At 36.4% G+C, this 19,894-nt stretch overlaps 1 protein-coding gene across 2 annotated transcripts in view; it reads left to right on the top strand.

Annotated features, from left to right (window-relative positions):
• NAALADL2 (N-acetylated alpha-linked acidic dipeptidase like 2) overlaps positions 1-19,894 on the top strand; it is a 1,034,250-nt gene that overhangs the window by 429,724 nt on the left and 584,632 nt on the right. For both annotated transcript variants that reach the window (XM_056110705.1, XM_056110706.1), the window contains exons 3-4: positions 5,563-5,836; positions 19,603-19,722. In XM_056110705.1, the coding sequence (XP_055966680.1) occupies positions 5,563-5,836; positions 19,603-19,722 (394 nt within the window). The remainder of the gene's footprint in view (positions 1-5,562; positions 5,837-19,602; positions 19,723-19,894) is intronic.

Raw genomic sequence — 19,894 nt, forward strand, 5'->3', positions numbered from 1 at the left:
AGAGAGAGAGAGAGTAAAGTGAAAATCTGCCTCACAGGCAGGGGGTGGGGGTGTATACTGGTGTTCTTGGTGGTAGAAAATGTGCACTGGTGAAAGGACGGGTGTTTGATCATTGATGACCGACCAAGATTTGAACTGAAAGGCTTTGTGACTGTTCTCATGGTGATCCAATAAATAAAAAAAATTAAAACAAACAAACAAACAAACAAACAAGAAATGTGAGTGAATCCTAGAGTAGAGAATACATGGTTTGTTAATCTGTTCTGAGGGAATTGAGAATTAAATTGGATTTGGCATATGAAAAAAATGTATAGAGCCATTATAACTGGTACAGAAAGGATTGTGATAGCAATAAAATAGTAGTAGGAGTCTTTAACATCCCCTTCTCATCATTAAAGATTTCAATTAATCTGATGGAAAGGAAAGAAGGAAACAATTGAGTTAAAATTAAAAAAAATTAGAGAGTGGGGGTTAATATATAAGAAAGAGCTCTCTGCTGTCCAAAAAAAAAGAATCAAAGGGAAAAGGGGCTGGAGCAATAGCACAGTGGGCAAGGTGTTTGCCTTGCATGCGGCCCACCGGGGTTCGATTCCCAGCATCCCATATGGTCCCCTGAGCCCTGCAAGGAGTAATTCCTGAGTGCATGAGCCAGGAGTAACCCCTGAGCATCGCTGGGTGTGACCCAAAAACAAAAACAAACACACAAAAAAAGTGCTCTCTGCCGCCAAATAGCTATGAAAACATATTTCGGGTAATGTAGAACATTCTCTAGAAGAGATTAAAGCTAGAAAACAAGTATCCATAAAATCATGAAAATAGAAATTGTATCAAACACTGTATTTTAATAGCATTAAAAGAGGTAGACATTAACCATCCCATTTGACCCAGCTATAGCACTCCTGGGAATATATCCCAGAGAGGCAAAAAAGTATAGTCGAAGTGACATCTGCAATTGTTTGTTCATTGCAGCACTCTTTACAATAGCCAGAATCTTGAAAAAACCTGAGTGCCCGAGAACAGATGACTGGTTAAAGAAACTTTGGTACATATACACAATGGAGTACTATGTAGCTGTTAGAAAAGATGGTAAGGTAAAGGTAAGGTAAAGGCCCTCCCGTTGATCGTCGATTTGCTCGAGCGGGCCCAGTAACGTCTCCATTGGAGACTTTGTTGTTACTGTGTCTGGCATATCAAATACTCTCGGTAGCTTGCCGGGCTCTCCGAGAGGGGCGGAGGAATCGAACTCGGGTCGGCCATGTTGGCCGCGTGCAAGGCGAACGCCCTACCCTCTGTGCTATCGCTAAGATGAAGTTATGAAATTTACATACAAGTGGTACTACATGGAAAGTATCATGTTAAGCGAAATGAATCAGAAAGAGCGGGATAGACACAGAAAGATTGCATTCATCTGGGGAACATAAAGCAACAAAACGGGAGACTAACACCCAGGAATGGCTCAGATTAGTACCAGGAATTTTGCTCCATAACTTGAAGGCCAGCCACATGTGCTAGGTGAAAAGGAAGCTCAGATAGAGAAGAGAGCACCAAATAAAGGGTGTTGTGAAGACCCTCCCAGGGTGGGAGAGACATGCTAAAAGTAGTCTATAGACCAAACATGATTGCCACTCAATGCCTCTCTGGCAAAACACAGTACCCAAAAGAAGAGAGAGAGAACAAGGGGGAATGCCCTGCCACAGCGGCAGGGTGGGACGGGAGGGGGGGATGGGGGGTGGGAGGGATGCTAGGGCCCGTGGTGGGGGAGGATGGGCACTGGTGGAGGGATGGGTACTTGATCATTGTATAACTGAAACCCAAGCACAAAAATTTATAAGTCTATAAATGTACCTCATGGTGTTTCACTAATAAAAAAATTATTAAATAAAAAAAAATAGAGAAAACACTTCAAAGATCTTAAGCATTTATTTTCCTGTGAGCTCAGTGCTCTTAGTTTGACCTTAGGCATTTCTTGGCCCCACAAGCCCTACTGAGTTGATTCCAGTGGACCAAAGCACTCTGGGTGCAAGAAAAATCATTTTACAATAAGCATTTAAGTGTCTTGTCTGCTGGCTAAATGTTGTTAGGAATACCTGATTTACAGTACCCATGTGTTCTGCATAGAAATTCTCTTCCCATAATCAATTAGTTTGTTTATTTTTAGTTAGAAACTAAACAATATACTATTAATCTACATTTGGTCAATTAAATGAATACAGTTTCCTATAAATTGATGATAATTTAATCTTTCAATTTATTATTGACACATTCAAATTTTCTGCTTTTTCCTGATTCAATCTTGGGAGGTTCATTTGTTTGAATTATTTATTTTTTTTGTTACTAGCTAAAGGGCATAATCTTTTATATACTAACACAATTTTTATTTTGTATCTCTGAGATGTCTGCTATGGTTCTACATTTCATCTCTGGCTAGATTTTGCATGTTTTACTCTTCGTTTTTTCATGAAGATAGCTAAATGATCATTATTTATTCTGATATTAACTGATATTTTTTCTGTACATTGATTTCTGCTTTGATTTTCATTATTTTCTTCTTCCTTCCTTTGAGATTCATTGTTTGCCTTTTTCTAGTTTATCAAGCTCTGCGATTAGATAACAGATTTGATCTTCTTATTCTTTCCTGATATAAGCCAATATTTCTCCAAACTTTCTACTTAATGTTGGCTGCGTGCAAGGCAAACGCCCTACCCGCTGTGCTATCGCTCCAGTAGTATTAAGTAGTATTCTACTTAATACTACTTTTGTTGTGCCCAATGGATTGCGGTTGTTTTATTTTCATTCTCATTTGTTTCAAATATGTTTATATCTTGATCTCCTCTTGGATTCTATTATTATTTAACACTACACATTTGTTCTTTGAACTTTGCTGTTATTCATTCAGTGCATATGTGTGTGTGTGTGTGTGTGTGTGTGTGTGTGTGTGTGTGTGTAAAGTCATCTTGATGCATTCATCTCTGAATAAGTATTCATCAGTATCTCATTATGGTCCTTAGTGGAATGTTTATTGGTCTGTTGCAAGTATGACTGTTGCTACTTTTTTTTAGTCTGTCATAAATCTGTTCAATTGTTTCTTTCCCTTTCACTCTGAACCTGAGTTTATTGCGAGAATCCAAGTGTGATTGATATAAGCAGCAGGATACTGGATCCTTGATCCTGATTCGTTTAACCATATAGTGTTTTTTTTTTAATAACCTCTAATATCCCTAATTGTGCTTGTTTAGATAGTTCAAATGTCCTCATCATCTACTTGTCTGAGATATGTTTAGTCTCTCATTCAACCCTAAATTATAACATTTTAGATTAGAAAGTTCTGAGAGGTTCTTTCCATTAAGTTTTTTATATGTACCATTGTCCTCTATCTATACTTCTAAAATTTCCCTGAAGAAGTCAGCTATGAATATTCTGGCTATTTTTTTTTCTTGCACATGAAGTTTTGCTTTCCTCTCGCTACTTCAGTAAATCTGTCTCTATTTTTGGTTGGTTCTTGACATTTTGATCATATTGTTTCTTTGTTTTGTCCTGTTTGGGGTTTTTGATTGGTGTTCTCAGAACCTCTGGGATCATGCCCCTCTTTGGGTTGTGGTAGCAAAATTAATACTTGTTCTTCCCCCATAACTCTTCTTCCCCTCTTGGTATCCCTAACATTCTGAGGTGGTCCTCCGATTGCCAATGATAAGTCATATTCTCTTCATTTCTCCTCATTCTATTCACTTTTATTGAATGGAAGTTGGGCTATATCCAGTATTGTTTAGGGATCATTACTGGCTCTGTGCTCAGAAGTGAACCCTGGTGGCTCTCAGTGGATTCTGTGGTACCTAGGATTTGAACCTGGGTCACAGCCAATGAAATCACATGCAAGTGAAGTGTCTTACCTACTGATTTTTTCTCTCCACAACTTACTACCTTTTCAATGGCCTTTTTTAATTGCTGAAGTTATTCACCAGATCGTCAAGGTCCATGATTCTATTTTCCATTTCATCTAGTCTGCTGTAGAGACTTGCTGCTTTATTCTCTAGCCCCTTTATTTCTTTAGATGTTCACATCAGGTTCTCTTCAAGTTTATTGATTCTCTGCTAGATTCATTTTCAGATTATTAAGCATCAGTGGAATCGTTTTATGCCTTTGGGCAGAATAGAAAGATCTGATATATTTGGGGACCTCCCTGTACTTCTGTTGCTCTCTGTTGACATGGCTGAATTCCTTCATTTTCTTTCCATTGTTCTTGGTGTTCCTTGAGTATCTGGCTAATTCAATTTCAAGACCTTTCTAACTAGATGATATGTCTCAAACGGATCCCTTGGAGCACCTGCTGCCCTGGGCTGTCCCTGGTTTCACTTGTAGGTCTGAACCTGGGACTGGGATGAACTCACTCCAAGGCTTCCAGGTCTGACACATGTTGGCACCGAGCTAAGCTTGTCAAATACTGCCCATGAGCCCCAGTCCACACTGGAATGAACACTTGGGCTTTGGTGTGACTGATCTGGTCTTGGTACAGTTAGGGGCAGGGACTGTCATCTTTGGTGGTTACACTCACATAAACTTTTAACTTATGCTGATAGGTCTAGTTTTTATGTCAAATAATGTTCTCTTACAATCTTACATGTTTCTTTCAGTTTTCTTCTACTCTGTGTATATTGTATTTTTCCCCAAAGGTGCTTTACTATATAATGCTTGAATAATTTCCTGTAAAATAAGGCATAAGGGATAAAAAATAATGTGATGGATAAATGTATGGAAAATTTAAATGATATAAATATATATCAATTTGTGTAGCAAAATTTATTTTAAAAGAAACAGTTTTGTCTTTAAAAGACATTCCATTTCTCCAGTCCAAACAATAATATGTTATCTGTGTTATGTTATTAAGTTTTCACATCTTCTTCTATTACAGCTTTGATACATTTTTTACAAATTACCTAGCTTATAAGATGTGATATACGAAAGAGATCATGTCACTGTGGATTTTGGGACAGGTGCCAGATTAAACATATAGTTAACAGAAGAACCTATAACTTTATATTGATTTGAACATTTGATCCCACCAAGATACACTGATTTTGTTGCACATTATTTTGTTTATAACATCATAACTTTCACAAATAACATATCTGAAAAGTTTTATATTTATCATCTTAAATAGGATGCAGCAATAGCTATAAATTAATCACATGGTTTTATATGGAGGCATAATAACTACACTGTAAAACTATCTCAACCAGCATGGTCTCCAGTTTTCTTATTGAGTTTCTGAATTTTACTAATGTTCCCAGAGAACCAGAACTAATGAAAGAAATACACGGCATTAATCACTATGTATTCTGCTGAACTACATTGCTTTATTAGTTCTTAATTTAAGATTCTAATGCACTCTGCTTTTCTGTCGTATAATTTTTGTGCAAGCCCATTACCCCTAGCAAAGTGTTTGCTAACATCCGGTCTAATCTTGCAGTGTCTCACATTCATTATCTTGATTCTTGTATTGAAATCCTATCTTAAAGTAAAAGTTCATTTTTCCTTTTTTGAGTGTGGTTTTTGAATTCCTTTCAGAAATCTGATACAACTGCATGAAAGCGATGATGACACGGAAATCTCAAAGAAGATCAAGAGCCAGTGGACTTCCTTGGGCCTCGAAGATGTACAGTTTGCAAATTACTCCGTGCTGCTTAATCTGCCAGGCCTGGCGCCCAGCTCTGTGACTCTGAGCAGCGGCGGCCAGTGCTTTCATCCTAATGGCCAGCCCTGCAACGAAGAAGCCAGAAAGCCCGGCGGCCAAGAACTGCTCTACTCGTATGCAGCCTATTCTGCCAAAGGAACTCTCGAGGTAATATGACCATTTGTCTCTGTCATTTGCAGTGAAATGGAATTAGAAAACAACAGCTTTCATCTAAATTGAACTAACTGGCAAGATGCAACATACAAAGCAACCACTAAATGTTCTCAGTGTGGGAGTGTCAGAAGAGGGGAAAGGAGCTTGGGATTGCCTGACCTTTCTCATGTCCTATTTTTGAAAATGAAAACATGTTGGAAGAATCGAATTCAAAAGTGTTGAATGTGTGACTGAGTCATTTTCCATTTTGCTTCGCCTATGGAGTGCAAGTTTATTTCACTCTTTGGTTTTCAAGAGGCATATTTTAATAGATTGATGTGGACAGAGAGAATGGAAGTGGAGGCTGTTATGTTTTCAGACTGTGTGTGCACTCAAAACATGAAGTGGAAAATGATGTGATTATTCACACATTAAAGATATGAAATACAGCGTTCTGCATTCAAGAAGGAAAACACATGCGCTAGGGAGCGAGGTGTGCATTGTTTACCTGCTTTTTCTGGGTTAGGAAATTTTCTGATGCAGTGATCATTATTTTTTGAGTGAATGGGGCATAATGAATAAATGTGAAATTTCTAGAGCCATGTGGGATAGCTTCACACTTTGGTTTGCCAATTGTCTGCTTCTTTAAAAAAAATCATCTTAGATTGAATTTCTTCATCATTCAGTGGGGGCCCATTACATAATTGTTGCATTTTCATAGGTTTATTGTGAAAATTACATTAATTAATATGGGTGTAACTTTGTGCATAGAGCCTATTCTAGACTATGAAAAATATATCTGTTACATAATTTAAATAATTGATCACTAATCATTTTTATATAAGCAAGTGAACTGGCTCAAAATAAAAAAAATCATATAGTAAATATTTTATCTTTAATAAAACTATAGATTTCCTTTTCCTTAAATTATTATTGCTCAGATTTTTCAACAGCTAGTATACTTAATCCTGATTCATATCTGACATATTTGAATCATTTTTTTCTTGAAAGTTGCTTCAACAAAAGTTAAAGGAGTGACAAATGCAATTATCAGGAAATCAATCAACAAAAGCCAACTTGTGGTGATCATATACTAATTGATTTTAACCAATATAAATGAGAAATTCACTCATTATTGAAAACACCTTAGCCTAGATAACTTTCTTAATCTAGGAGAGGGCAATCATATGCACTGCTCATGAGTGTGATACTGAATGGCACACGTTGTGATGTTTGTCCCATCCTTTAGAGAAGTCTTTATTTTTATTTTTATTTATTTATTTATTTTTGGGGCGTCACACTCAGCGATGCACAGGGGTTACTCCTGGCTCATAGACTCAGGAATTACTCCTGGCGATGCTCAGGGGACCATATGGGATGCTGGGAATTGAACCCGGGTCGGCTGCGTGCAAGGCAAACTCCCTACCCGCTGTGCTCTCTCTCCAGCCTCTAGATAAGTCTTTAAAAAAGATGTAATTCACCCTGAAATACAAATTTATTGATAAGTGAGTTTCAGGAATACATCTTACAACACAGTCTTCATTAATGTTCACTTCCCTCTAACCAGTGCCCCATCCACCCAGTTGCCTGCCTTCATGAAGCATTGTATTATTCCTCCAAATATTAGTAATAATCTAGTGGATAAAGTATTTTTATAAGGCTCTTTTTATTGATATTTTTGTACTTCCATATTTTCCTGGCATGTAGAGTCTTGTTTGATAGAGCTGCTATATACCTTATTCTTTTTTCCTTTGTTCCTTTTTTGATATCGGTGTTTTCAATAGTATCTATAGTTGAATATTGGTATTTTGAGTGTAATGTGTCTTCTCCTTTCCTCAGTTTGCTCTCATTTCACTGGGATTCTTCACGCCTCTTGGATTTCAGTGTCTGTAATCCTCAACTCTGCAAATTTCTTGTTAATGGCTTATTTAACATTGTTTCTTCATTACATTGACCTTTCTGTTACTCAAGGACTCAGATGATTCTTTTTTTTTCTTTTTGGATCACACCCAGCAATTCTCAGGGGTTACTCCTAGTTCATGCACTCAGGAATTACAGCTTGCGGGGGTTCGGGGGACCATATGGGATGCAGGAATCAAACCCAGGTCAGCTGTGTACATGGCGAACACCCTACCCACTGTGCTATTGCTCTAGCTCCCTCGGATGATTCTTCTATTTTTCATTTTGAGCTTCTCTCATTTTTCTGGTAGGCTACACATTTACTTCCAAAATATTTTCTACCTTCTCTTTCTTTCAAAGCAATTTTCTCCTGCTTGTCTTGAAGCTCCTGAAACTTTTGCTCAGTTTCTGTTATTATGCTATTCAAAGGTTCTATTGATTTTTTTTACATCACCTATCATTTTCTTTATTTATGAAATTTCTGATTGTAGTAGTATTTTCATGCAGATGCTGAGATTTTCTTCAGATTAGCCAACTACCTTTGACTTTGAGCAATGACATCATAGTGTCTCTAAAGACACCACTGTCTGAGGATTTGCTGGTGTTGTTGATGTCTTCAGTGTTAATGTTTTCACTCATTTAACTGTGAGCTTCTAAGTGTTTTCTCTATTTGTTTTTTAGTGTTCTTGCTAGGCTTGGGTATATGCTTGTAGTAATCTCTCCTCAAAAATACTGAAGGATTAAATTGCAGATTGTTCTCTCTCTCTCTTCTCTACCCATTCTGGGATGGTGGAACAGCAAGTAGACGCTCAGGCAGGATTGTGGTGTGGGTCCTTAGTATGGTGCAAGTTGGTATGAAGACTGTTTGAACCCATGTGATAGGGAGGGCTCTGTCACCCATGCTGGAATAGGCCCAGTGATACCAGTGGAGGCTAGCCTCACATAGAATTTACCAGCAAACACATAAGACAGGTGCTGTAGTGTGGAATAATTTTAATTATTTAAATTCAATTGAATTTTAAAAAATAGTCAAAATAATTAAACTGTGTACTTGCTTTGGGGAGGGCCCGGCAAGCTACCCGTGATGTATTCGATATGCCAAACACAGTAACAGTAGTCTCACAATGGAGATGTTACTGGGCCCGCTTGAGCAAATCAATGAATAATGGGAGGACAGTGCAGCAGTGCAGTGCTACTTGCATTGGGAGTGTGAAGTGTGGAGAAAAATTTTTGTCAGTTGTGCAGAACTATTTATTTTCAGCATTGTATTCTTCTCTATTTTTTAGCAGGAGTATTGTGTAGAACAAGTAGGACCTTTGAGACCTTATTATTAATGAAAAGTCAATGTGATATTAAATGTTGTATATTTATCTACATTACTCATCTTATTTTTAAATATCTACTTATTTGTTAGGAAAAATATAAACACCTACATATTCACTCAAAAGATAGAAGAAATCAGCTAACACTATTACTTTGATTAAGAAACTTTGGTCAAAAAAATGTTTTCACATTTCCCACATGGTGTCTCTCAGACTGTCCAACCTGGGCAGGTTCAACCCTTCTTAGGCCATCTGGTGGTCCTCTGCTCCTGGAGGGTCACCATATTGATGCCTAACTTAATACAGACACCCGATCAGCCTAGTGCACTACAGCCCTCAGGCTCTCAAATTTATATAAACTGCACACAGTTCCAAACTCTTCTTTATCCCACTTGATTCAAGCCCAACCCAGGAAAAACCTTCTCTAAGCCAATATACATCTGAAACACAGAATATTAGAAATATCAGATGTTTAAACAGTTCTTTGGAATTATTTTTATTTACTTTTGGACTTCTTTTGGTGAACACTTTTTATTATTGTTTGATTTGAGTACCAAGGAAAAGTCATGCACCTACAACTTCTACCCTCATTTTCTCAATGAGGACTTTTAGAATAATGCATGGGGCGCTTGCACTTTGTTTCTGTTCCATCTTGTTTTGTTAATGATGTTTTCATGTAGCTGTACTTTCTAGAGTTTCTGCATGTCTAACAGTTATGAATACTTCCATTTTCTTGTTGCTTCCTATAAAAGACAACCGGTCTAATTTCCAAACATGGAATGAACTAACCAAGATGTTGTAACTTGTAAATGCTAGGTCACTACCCATTGATCAATAAGAGTTGAAAAGGACAAAACAGAGTCACTCTTAGAAGGAGAAAGTAAAGTTATCTGTGGTATATACTGAGTTTTTAGAGCTCGCTTTTTGGTTATTTTTTGTTGTTGTGTTTTTATTATTTTGAGACATATCAGAAGGTGCGCAGGGAGTACACCTAGTTCTGTGCTCAAGGATCATTCCTAGTAGTGCTCAGGGGTCTCTCCAAGGGGTCTATGGAACCAGCACAGCTGTGGGAGAGACAAGTGGCTTGTCTGCTATAATTGAAATATCTCTCTGGTACTGAAAGAAAATGGTGTGAAAGCAATTAAATGGCAGTATGCAAAAAAACAAGTTTTGTATATTTGAAAAACATGATTTTAAGAAATAAAATCATGCAAATTAGAGGAAGGCACTTTTTTTAGAATTATGCTAATTATTGAAACCTATTATAGTAAATAGGAACATAGGCATATCTATCAATAAAGAATAAAAAGTTGCAGAAAATTGATTTTTAAAATTCAAACTGTGCTACAATTATTATGGTTTTCAAAACCAGAGCAAGTTCTAAGTCAGTAATACATATGCATATGGAATACTTGCATATATTTCCTGTATATATTATTGAAACATATTATTGAAACTCAAACATTCTATTTAGTAGGACACTAGTGACTTTTCTGTGTCTCTTCAGACTATTCTGTAAAGCGAATCAAATTTGAGAGGTTGCTGATGATGATTCAGGCATAACTTTTTTGAGTGCATTGTGTTTGCATACATTTCTATCAGTCAGAACCATTAACAAGTTCTTAAGTTATTCTAGTCTGACTGCCAGAAAAGCTTCCTACTACTTTTGCTTTTGACAAGGTTATTTGTAGAAGAGGAGTGCCTCTTTTCATTGAAGAGCTGTCATGTCCATTCATCATATGACCATTTTGTATAAGCTTCCAATTTTTGCACTCTGGTAACAGTCTAAACAGCATTTGTGATATCTGAGATCTACTTCGAAAACCTACTTAGTGCCAGCATGATGGATGGTGTACTTTGCGACTTCTTTGTAATTCATTGTGTACTGGAAAGGTGACATTGTTTACCTCATCATCATGACAGGTGGGTCAGCTCAAGGCTCCTAAGGAGAGTTGTCCTGTCACATGCAAAATACATATTGAAATGAAAACATAAATAATTTAGCGTGAGTGGTGAGTGTAAGTGTGATTTATACTCTTATGAAAAGGTAAATAACAACTCTAGTATCACAATGTTAAAGAGACTGGTAGTGAGTACTAGCGATACCTAGTCAGGTTTACAGAAAGGAAATATCATTTGATGCAATTCTTGTGCAGTCATTTCTTTTGGTCCTATTTTTTGAAACTCTTGTGTTACAGTAAAGGAGAGGAAACACTTCATTATTAAGGTAGATTGGTCTCTTGTGTCTGCAGTTTTATAATTTTTGCAATATTTCATTTGGTTTTTGATTTTTTAAATTTAATTTTTCAATTCTAAATTTTAAATTTTAAGTTCTGTGATTTTCAGTAGTATTAATCATGGTTTCCCCTGCACATTATTCTAGCTAGTTTTGATCCTCCTTTTTAAAATATTTATTAGTTTTTAAGGGCTGTAATGATAGCACAGCAGATAGGGTGTTTGCCTTACATGCAGCTGACCAGGCCAACCCGGGTTCAATTCCTCTACCCCTCTCGGAGAGCCCGGCAAGCTACCGAGAGTATCTCACCCAGACAGCAAAGCCTGACAAGCTACCCATGACATATTCGATATGCCAAACACAGTAAGAAGTTTCACAATGGAGACATTACTGGGCCTGCTCAAGCAAATGATGAACAATGTGAGGACAGTGACAGTGATTTTTTTAAAAATTTTTTTACATAGTCTTTGCACCACACTCAGTGTTGTCCAGTTATTCCTCCAGGCTATGTGCTTAGGGATCACTCTTTGAGAAACTCAAGAGATCACATGTTAAGTGGGGGTTCAAACCCGGGTCAGTCACATGTTTTTGTTTTTAAGACTTGCTTTTATTCTGATATGTTTTATGGATTTTGCAGTTTTCCTTCTGGTAAATGTCATTTTGTGGATGAAAATGAAAATCATTAAATATTATGAGCACATATGTGTTAAACAACTCATTGCTATGCACGGATTATATTGTTATCAGCACATGTAACGCTACCTCAACCTTCAGAGGGAGAGTTCAGTTGCCTAGATTATTATTTTTCTTAAATCTATACAACTGTTATGTTGTTTGTTGACTTCATTTCTCAAGTATTCAGTGTCTTAATCTGTATGCATAAATTTAACAGTATCAGGAATTTTTGCTTTGAGGGAGAAATGATATGAGTCACACAAAATATGTACCACTTTGAAAGAATGGCATAGAAATCAGCTGTTAACATTATTTTGTATAAAGTCTTTACATTTAGTCATGAATGTTTTTAATGAACATAGCATGAGTATTAGGCATTATTTTCTGTTTTTAGTTTCATGAAGTGTCTTACTAACCAACTGGTTCAATAAAAAAAAATAAAAGCAATTTTTATATGAGCATAATAGTCATGGAATTACTGTTCTCATTTTAAGTTCATTTTTTTAATATTTAAAATTTACACAGAAGCATTTATAAACAAAGAAACAATGCATCTCTGGGTATTCTCTAAATCAAAATATTTAAAATAGAGATAGCAGAATTCAAATAAATGGTTAGAGTGCAGTGGACAAATATGACATTTTTAGTGAGAAACTTTTTGACTACAGACTTCTAATTTTAACTCAGGATATTTTTAACTCAGGATAATTTTAACTCAGGATATTTTTATAAAGAATCTGTGTCAACATAATGAAGTGTCATTTAAAAATTTCTAGTCAGCATTTTATTTTTATATGATTTAAAATGTACCACTTTTAAATTTGAGGGATAACAACATTTTTAGTAGATTCAAATCATATTTGAATATGATCGCTGGAGCGATAGCACAGCGGGTAGGGCGTCTGCCTTGCACGCAGCCAACATGGCTGACCCGAGTTCGATTCCTCCGCCCCTCTCGGAGAGCCCGGCAAGTTACCGAGAGTATTCGATATGCCAGACACGGTAACTACAAAGTCTCCAGTGGAGATGTTACTGGGCCCGCTCGAGCAAATCGACGATCAACGGGAGGGCCTTTACCTTTACCTTTACCAAATCATATTTAATTTCCATAAACTTATCATTTCAATATTTAGATTAAAGATAAGGTTTATCTCAATTCTACAGAATAGATAGGCTCTACAAATTCTTGGGTCTTTAAAATTCACTTTTCTTAGAAGTAAAATGGCCTGGAGCAATAGCACAGCAGGCAGGGTGTTTGCCTTGCACACAGCCAACCCGGGTTCAATTCCTCCATCCCTTTTGGAGAGCCTGGCAAGCTACCAAGAGTACCCCCCCCCAACAGGGCAGAGCCTGGCAAGCAACCCGTGGCATATTCAATATGCCAAAAACAGTAACAATTCTCACAATGGAGATATTACTGGTGCCCATGCAAGCAAATTGATGAACAATAGGAGGACAGTGCTACAGTGCTACAATGCAGAACTAGAGTAGACCATGGAAAGTTGATTTTTAGGTTTATGAACTACTTCTGTACACTAATTGATTTTAGATATTAAAAGTATTTCATTGGGGCTAAAGCAATAGCACAGGAGGTAGGGCATTTGCCTTGCACACGGCCAACCCGGGTTTGATTCCCAGCATCCCATATGGTCCCCTGAGCACCTTCATGAGTTAATTCCTTAGTACAAATCCAGGAGTAACCCCTGTGCATTGTTGGGTATGACCCAAAAATTTAAAAAAATAAAAGTATTCCATTGTTCCCCTTGACCTCCAAGATGAATTCTTTTGAATTAATTTGTCACTCCTTCAATGCCTAATGATAACCAATTGGGTATAATTAATAAAATGGACAGGAGAGATAGTACTGTGGTTGAGGCATTTGCCTTGCATAGGGATGACCTGGTTTGTACCCCTGGTACCCTATAGTTCCCCAACCCTATTAGAAATGTTCCTCTAGTGCAGAGTCAGGAGTAAATCCTTAGCGCTTAGCACTGCTGGGTATATCCCCCAAACAACAACAATAAAAGGCAACAGAGAAATCCCCAGTTTGACAAGTTTTCATTCTTCGTTGGAGACTGTCCCAGGAGGCCCAAACTTCTTCCCCTACAGAAATAGCGTGACTGCCCAACCTTTAACTCCCGATCTACTTAAACAAGTCGCCTTTATTATATCATGTCTGCTTTTGATATATGTTAATATTCTGTTTTACATATTATTTGGCATGATTTTTTAAGTTATTTCTTACAAGAGATTGAAATTTACAGGCATACCACATTATGCTTCACTGTCTGTTTTAACTACATCATGATCACTACTGACTCTAGTTTCCATTCGTTTTCAGTTGACTTTCTTGACACCTCTTACTAAATCTTACCTTTTTTCCTTCTGATACTCTCCAGTGAGTTACCTGCATCTATTTGAGTTTGAATTAATTAATTAATTAAATAGATTCATTGGTTTTTGAGCCCCACTCAGCTTTCTTCTGGGCTTTCTTCTGGGTCTGTCCTCACAGATCAGCTCTAGCAGACTGGGTTGGCCCTAGAGACTTCCAGTTAAGCACTAAATCATCAGGTCTGTGGCATCTAGCATATAACACTGCATGGGTTGACCCTGGTCTCCTGAGTATTATTTGGGGTCTTCATCAAAGCAAATTGCTTTTAGCAACTATTGCAGCATTTTGTCAACAACTACATATATTACAATGAAAATTAATTATGTTGACTAGTTACTGCTTATTCTTATCATGCAAATGGAAAAGAGTGAGATGGGTTATGGGCTTTATGTTTAAAGCTGCATTCAATTGTGATTCAGAAGTTTTTGATGACTTTCTTTCACTTTGTATCTTTTCTGATTTTGGGGGGCCAAATTCTGACAATAAGTACTTGTACTGCACTTAACTTGTGCTGTCCCAAACAACTTTTATATTGTCTATATAACATATTTAAATAATAAAATATGAATGTGCCAATTATTAGTTCTTTTTATATTGAAATCCTGAATATTTGAAGGTGCATGCAGCTTATTCAATTCTCTAATTGGTCGTGACTAACTCCTGTCACTTTAGGGCATTTGAAAAGGTGATAAATGACAGGTGTGTTTGCCCCAGGGATGTGACCATGCAGCAGTGTACCTCATATATTAATAGTTCCTGGGTTTTATGATAAGATCTCTGTTGGAAAGGCTTTGCATGAGCATTGAAAAGAGATGCTAATAAAAATTCCAGCACTCTGATTTTTGAACTCTTTGTGAATAAGAGGCGCGAATGTTTTTAGAGAGGAAAAGGTGAACCTAGAAGATCATTTTCTTCTTTTAAATCTTTTAACAAGCAGAAGTACTTTAATTTGGATATTCAAAAGCTAAATTATATGAGGCAGTAGTAAATTTCTAAAGTAAAACTTGTATTTAGATGAATAATACTGCCGAGAATGCTATATTTTGTCAGGATGAGAACTCTTAGGTTTACCATTATCTGACTTTGAGCAGAAAATTACTGTTTTAGTTAAAGCAAGCTTTTCAAATGTTGTGTACATTCAGAATCTGTCTTAGAGAAGAACTGGGAGGATTCAAAGTGATTGATTGGGTTGAAAATGTCAAGTCTTAAGAATTTCAAAGGATAAATGATTTCACAAGCATGAATAATTTTTGCATTCTCAGGTGGAGGGGAAATATGGCACTGGATTTGTCAGTATGGAGGCCTGCATCTTATAGGTGGGGGACTCCAGAGATACTTTTGAGCTTTTACTTTTCACCAGTGATCTTTTTATTTTATCTAGTTGACTATGGACACCTACCTGCATGGCAGAGCCTGCAAGCTCTCCGTGGCATATCTGATATGTCAAAAACAGTGACAACAAGTCTCACAAAGGCAACATTACTGGTGCCCGCTTGAGCAAATTGATGAACAATGGGAGAACAGTGCTACAGTTGACTATGGAGAGTGATCATTCTATTAATTTCTTTTGGTAAGTAAAAAAGTAAAGTAAAGGCCCTCCCGTTGATCATCGATTTGCTCGAGCGGGCCCAGTAACGTCTCCATTGGAGACTTTGTTGTTACTGTGTCTGGCATATTGAATACTCTCGGTAGCTTGCCGGGCTGGAGTGATAGCACAGGGGTAGGGCGTTTGCCTTGCACGCAGCCAACATGGTCGACCTGAGTTCAATTTCTTTTGGTATTCTCTTATAAAACCATAGTGAAATGACTAATATTGCCATTAATTTAATAAATGCATCTTTTAATATTATGATCTGGAGATTTTATCTGGAGATAAAGTTAATTGAATTTTCGTACACAATGCCTACTTCAAGGGTGCCATCTTCTTTTTAGTTGCTTGTGATTCACTTCCACTTTCTCCTCCCATCTCAGTACTTTTTCTTTATTAAAAAAACTAAATTAAAATGCAGGTTCTTGTTCAATTGCTGTTGTTATTTGTTTGATAGTTCAAAAGCTAATTATAGAAATTGTCAAGCTAACGTGTAACCTTCCTAATATTTATCTCTCATAAGAAGAAACTTTGACCAGAGCCCTAAGATCCATTTTGCATGGTACCTTGAGTTACTCTCTTCTGTGTGTGAGAGGAGAGTGGACCATAGGGAAATTGTGTGGTGTGGTACACTCGTGGTCTGCATATTTTAAAAGTTTCTAGAAGCTCATTTGACATTTTCCTAAGGGATTAGTTAAATAAGACTTAACCCTTGGTATTTAGAGAGTAAATATAACACATATAATTGGTTAAGTAGATGGTTTTCTTATGTGACAGAATTAGTGTAGCAAAAGAAAAGTTCAATGTAACAGGAAAACTTGCATAGAGAGAAAAAATTTGACATTTTATCATTTCATTGTATATTGATTTGTGTCTCAGAAAAATTCAATGTTCTTTCTTACAGTTATGATTTTCGGTTTGCTTGAAGGTAGATAAGAAATATTTCTGAAAAAACCTAATTCACAGGCATCCTTTGAACAGGAAAAAAATACAATTTTAATTCAACTGTCAAGTCATCAGAAATATGAGCTTTTATAATTATTGAAATTCAATGCATAGCTTTAAAATATGGAAGCCAAAACAAATAAGCCAAAATAAATGGATGAAATGATGCCATCTTTGAGGACTGTTTTTGTGAAAAGGAGAAACCTCTTAATGTTATATTTTAATCTTGTATTGATGTGTGTTTAGATGATTTTGAGGGTTTTTTAATTGAAGTTATAATTATTGAAAAATATTGATGTTCCCCAACAATTGGTATACATTTGTCACAGAATTGATACATTTTTAATTGCCACATCTTTTTTGCAGGTAAAACAAAATGAATTCACTCCCTGGCCAACATTGCAGTCACCGTCTGGTCTACATTGTGTCAAATAAATAAAATTTTACTCCAAATTTGAATATATAAAAATATATTCGTCAGTATAACTGATTGACTAATAGCCCTAATTTTTAAGAGACTATCAATGAATAGAAATTATTCATATGTAGTTTAATGATTTGAAATGAAAATTACAAATTCTCATTTTTCATGTGTTAAAATTGTGAACATTTATCTAATCAGACTGTTAAAATCATAGTTCAATAGTTATTTATATGTAACAGTGCCAGAAAATTCTAAAATTGTATTAATAATGAGCATATTTCATCACCTTGTCATAGAAACAAAATTGTAATCAAACCCCATTTTGACAGATTAATTCTCAATGATTAACTTTATTTGGCACAGCCATTTTGAACGTACAGGCTCCATTTCCAAATATATCACATAAGTTAAAATCATTCATATTTACGATGAAAAAGTCAACAGTACATAATATAAAACTGGTTGAGAATCGGTCTGTGATGACACTTTCCCTTTACTGGAATCTGAAACTCACCATAAAGTGCACACAGTTTAAAAGAAAGATCAAAAGAGACAATTTTGATAAGTAGAAATAGGCTACTGTGGGATTGGATTGGAGAAAGCTTTATACAGTTGGTAACATTAGAAATGGACTTTCAGGGGCTGGAGTGATAGCACAGCGGGTAGGGCATTTGCCTTGCATGCGGCCGACCCGGGTTCAATTCCCAGTATCCCATATGGTCCCCTGGGCACCGCCAGGGGTAATTCCTGAGTTCATGAGCCAGGAGTAACCCCTGTGCATAGCCGGGTGTGACCCAAAAAGCAAAAAAAAAAAAAAAAAAGGAAAGAAATGGACTTTCATGTGATAGTAATTTTAATTTTGCAAATCTATATTACTATAATGGTACAGGAAATATTTCATTTCCATACATGCTTAAAATATTTACTTATTATTTTTGGTTAGGATTGACATGTTCCTCTAAAAGCAGCATTCTTTCTCCAAGTTATCCTTCTATGGAAACTGTGTGAAACTGGTGGAAATAAATTAACTCTGATTGAGAAGGGTAGGAAGTTACAGCTCTGAATTTTCCATCTCCATTTTTCCATGACTTCCCAAGGTTAGCTCCTGTTATCAGCAGGGTTCTGTATACATATTATAGTTGAAGTTGTAGGCCTTTTGTTAGAATACAATTTTATCATAGAAAACAAAATTATGTTTCAGTAACAGAATTGCACAAAGTAAGGCTGAAAGGATATATTTGCTTCTTGAGTTTATGCCCTGATAGAACCTACTGTGCAGTCATATTTAAGAGAGAAGAAAGAGGAAACGCAGTCAGGTGGTCCCCATGAAATTTTTAATAGATGAGTCATATTTTTATCTTAATACAAAGTGAACTGCCAAAATGAGAATGATTGCTATAGAATTAGGTAACAATGGCAGATTTGTGATAGATTTGAGCTAAACAGTCGTTGGGAACCATACAGTAAAGTACTTAATTATCAGACTGGCTTATGCGGTTGCTCTGATTACACACATACAAATGAACACTTCTTCAACCTGAACAACTACACATTATGTCGTTTGTAGTCAATTTGGATAACGGTCACTGTTTCGGTTTTTAAACTGGGAGGTCTCCAACCATGCTCAGCTACTCCTAGTCAAGCTTGGCTAATTGGGACTGAGGTCCAGTGTGAAGGCCAAGAATATAGTGTGACTCGTGTTACTGGGGATATTCTGAACACCCACACAATTCTTTGATCCCCAGGGATGCACTGAGAAATGTTGGGGATCTATTTGATTTCAAGAATCTTACCAGAACTGGCTACAAGTAGAGAATTCACTCTAAACCCAATACTTTTCTCCTTACTCTGGACGGCAATAATCTTACAACAGATTATAAACTGTCTATAATCTTTGGGTTGTTTGAGTACAGTTGAATGGTATGGAAGTTAATCTTGCAATAGATTGTCATTGATTAAAATTCCAGGAACTTATTTGAAATGATTCAAATTCTAGTCATCTTATCTAATTTTGTAGTCCAGTAGAGGAATGAACCAAATTTTAACTTATCTGGAAGGGACAAGACAAAGCAAAGTATAACTCAGTGATTTTATCAAGTAACCGGAAGAATTGTTGTGTCCAGATAGATATATAATTGTCATTGTGATGTGAATGGATAGAGAGATACAACAGCATTTAAAATTTAAAATATCCTTCAAGCATTTAAAATTACTATGGATGATTTTGTTAAACTAAACAGACTGTTCATTATACTTGATTTTACAAGGTTTTATTTTTCTTTGCCCTTCTCCTCCATTAGGCTGAAGTCATTGATGTAAACTATGGTAATGCAGAAGATTTAAGAAGAATTCAGAAAACAAAAAATACAACTAATCAGATTGCACTCATGAAATTAGGAAAGTTGCCACTAATTTATAAGGTTAGTCCAATGACCTTTTTTCCGGGCGGGGGGTGGGGGTGGAGGGTGATGAGATAAATACTTATTTCTTCTTTTTTTGGAGTTAAAGCTTTCTATAAGTATGTGTGTCTAGGGAAAGATGGTACAGAGAAAATCCCAGAAGACACTTTTTCTAAAAAAAAATACTATTTTA

The sequence above is a fragment of the Sorex fumeus genome, unplaced genomic scaffold (assembly GCF_029834395.1).
Source record: "Sorex fumeus unplaced genomic scaffold, SorFum_2.1 ptg000010l, whole genome shotgun sequence".
Classification (NCBI taxonomy): domain Eukaryota; kingdom Metazoa; phylum Chordata; class Mammalia; order Eulipotyphla; family Soricidae; genus Sorex; species Sorex fumeus.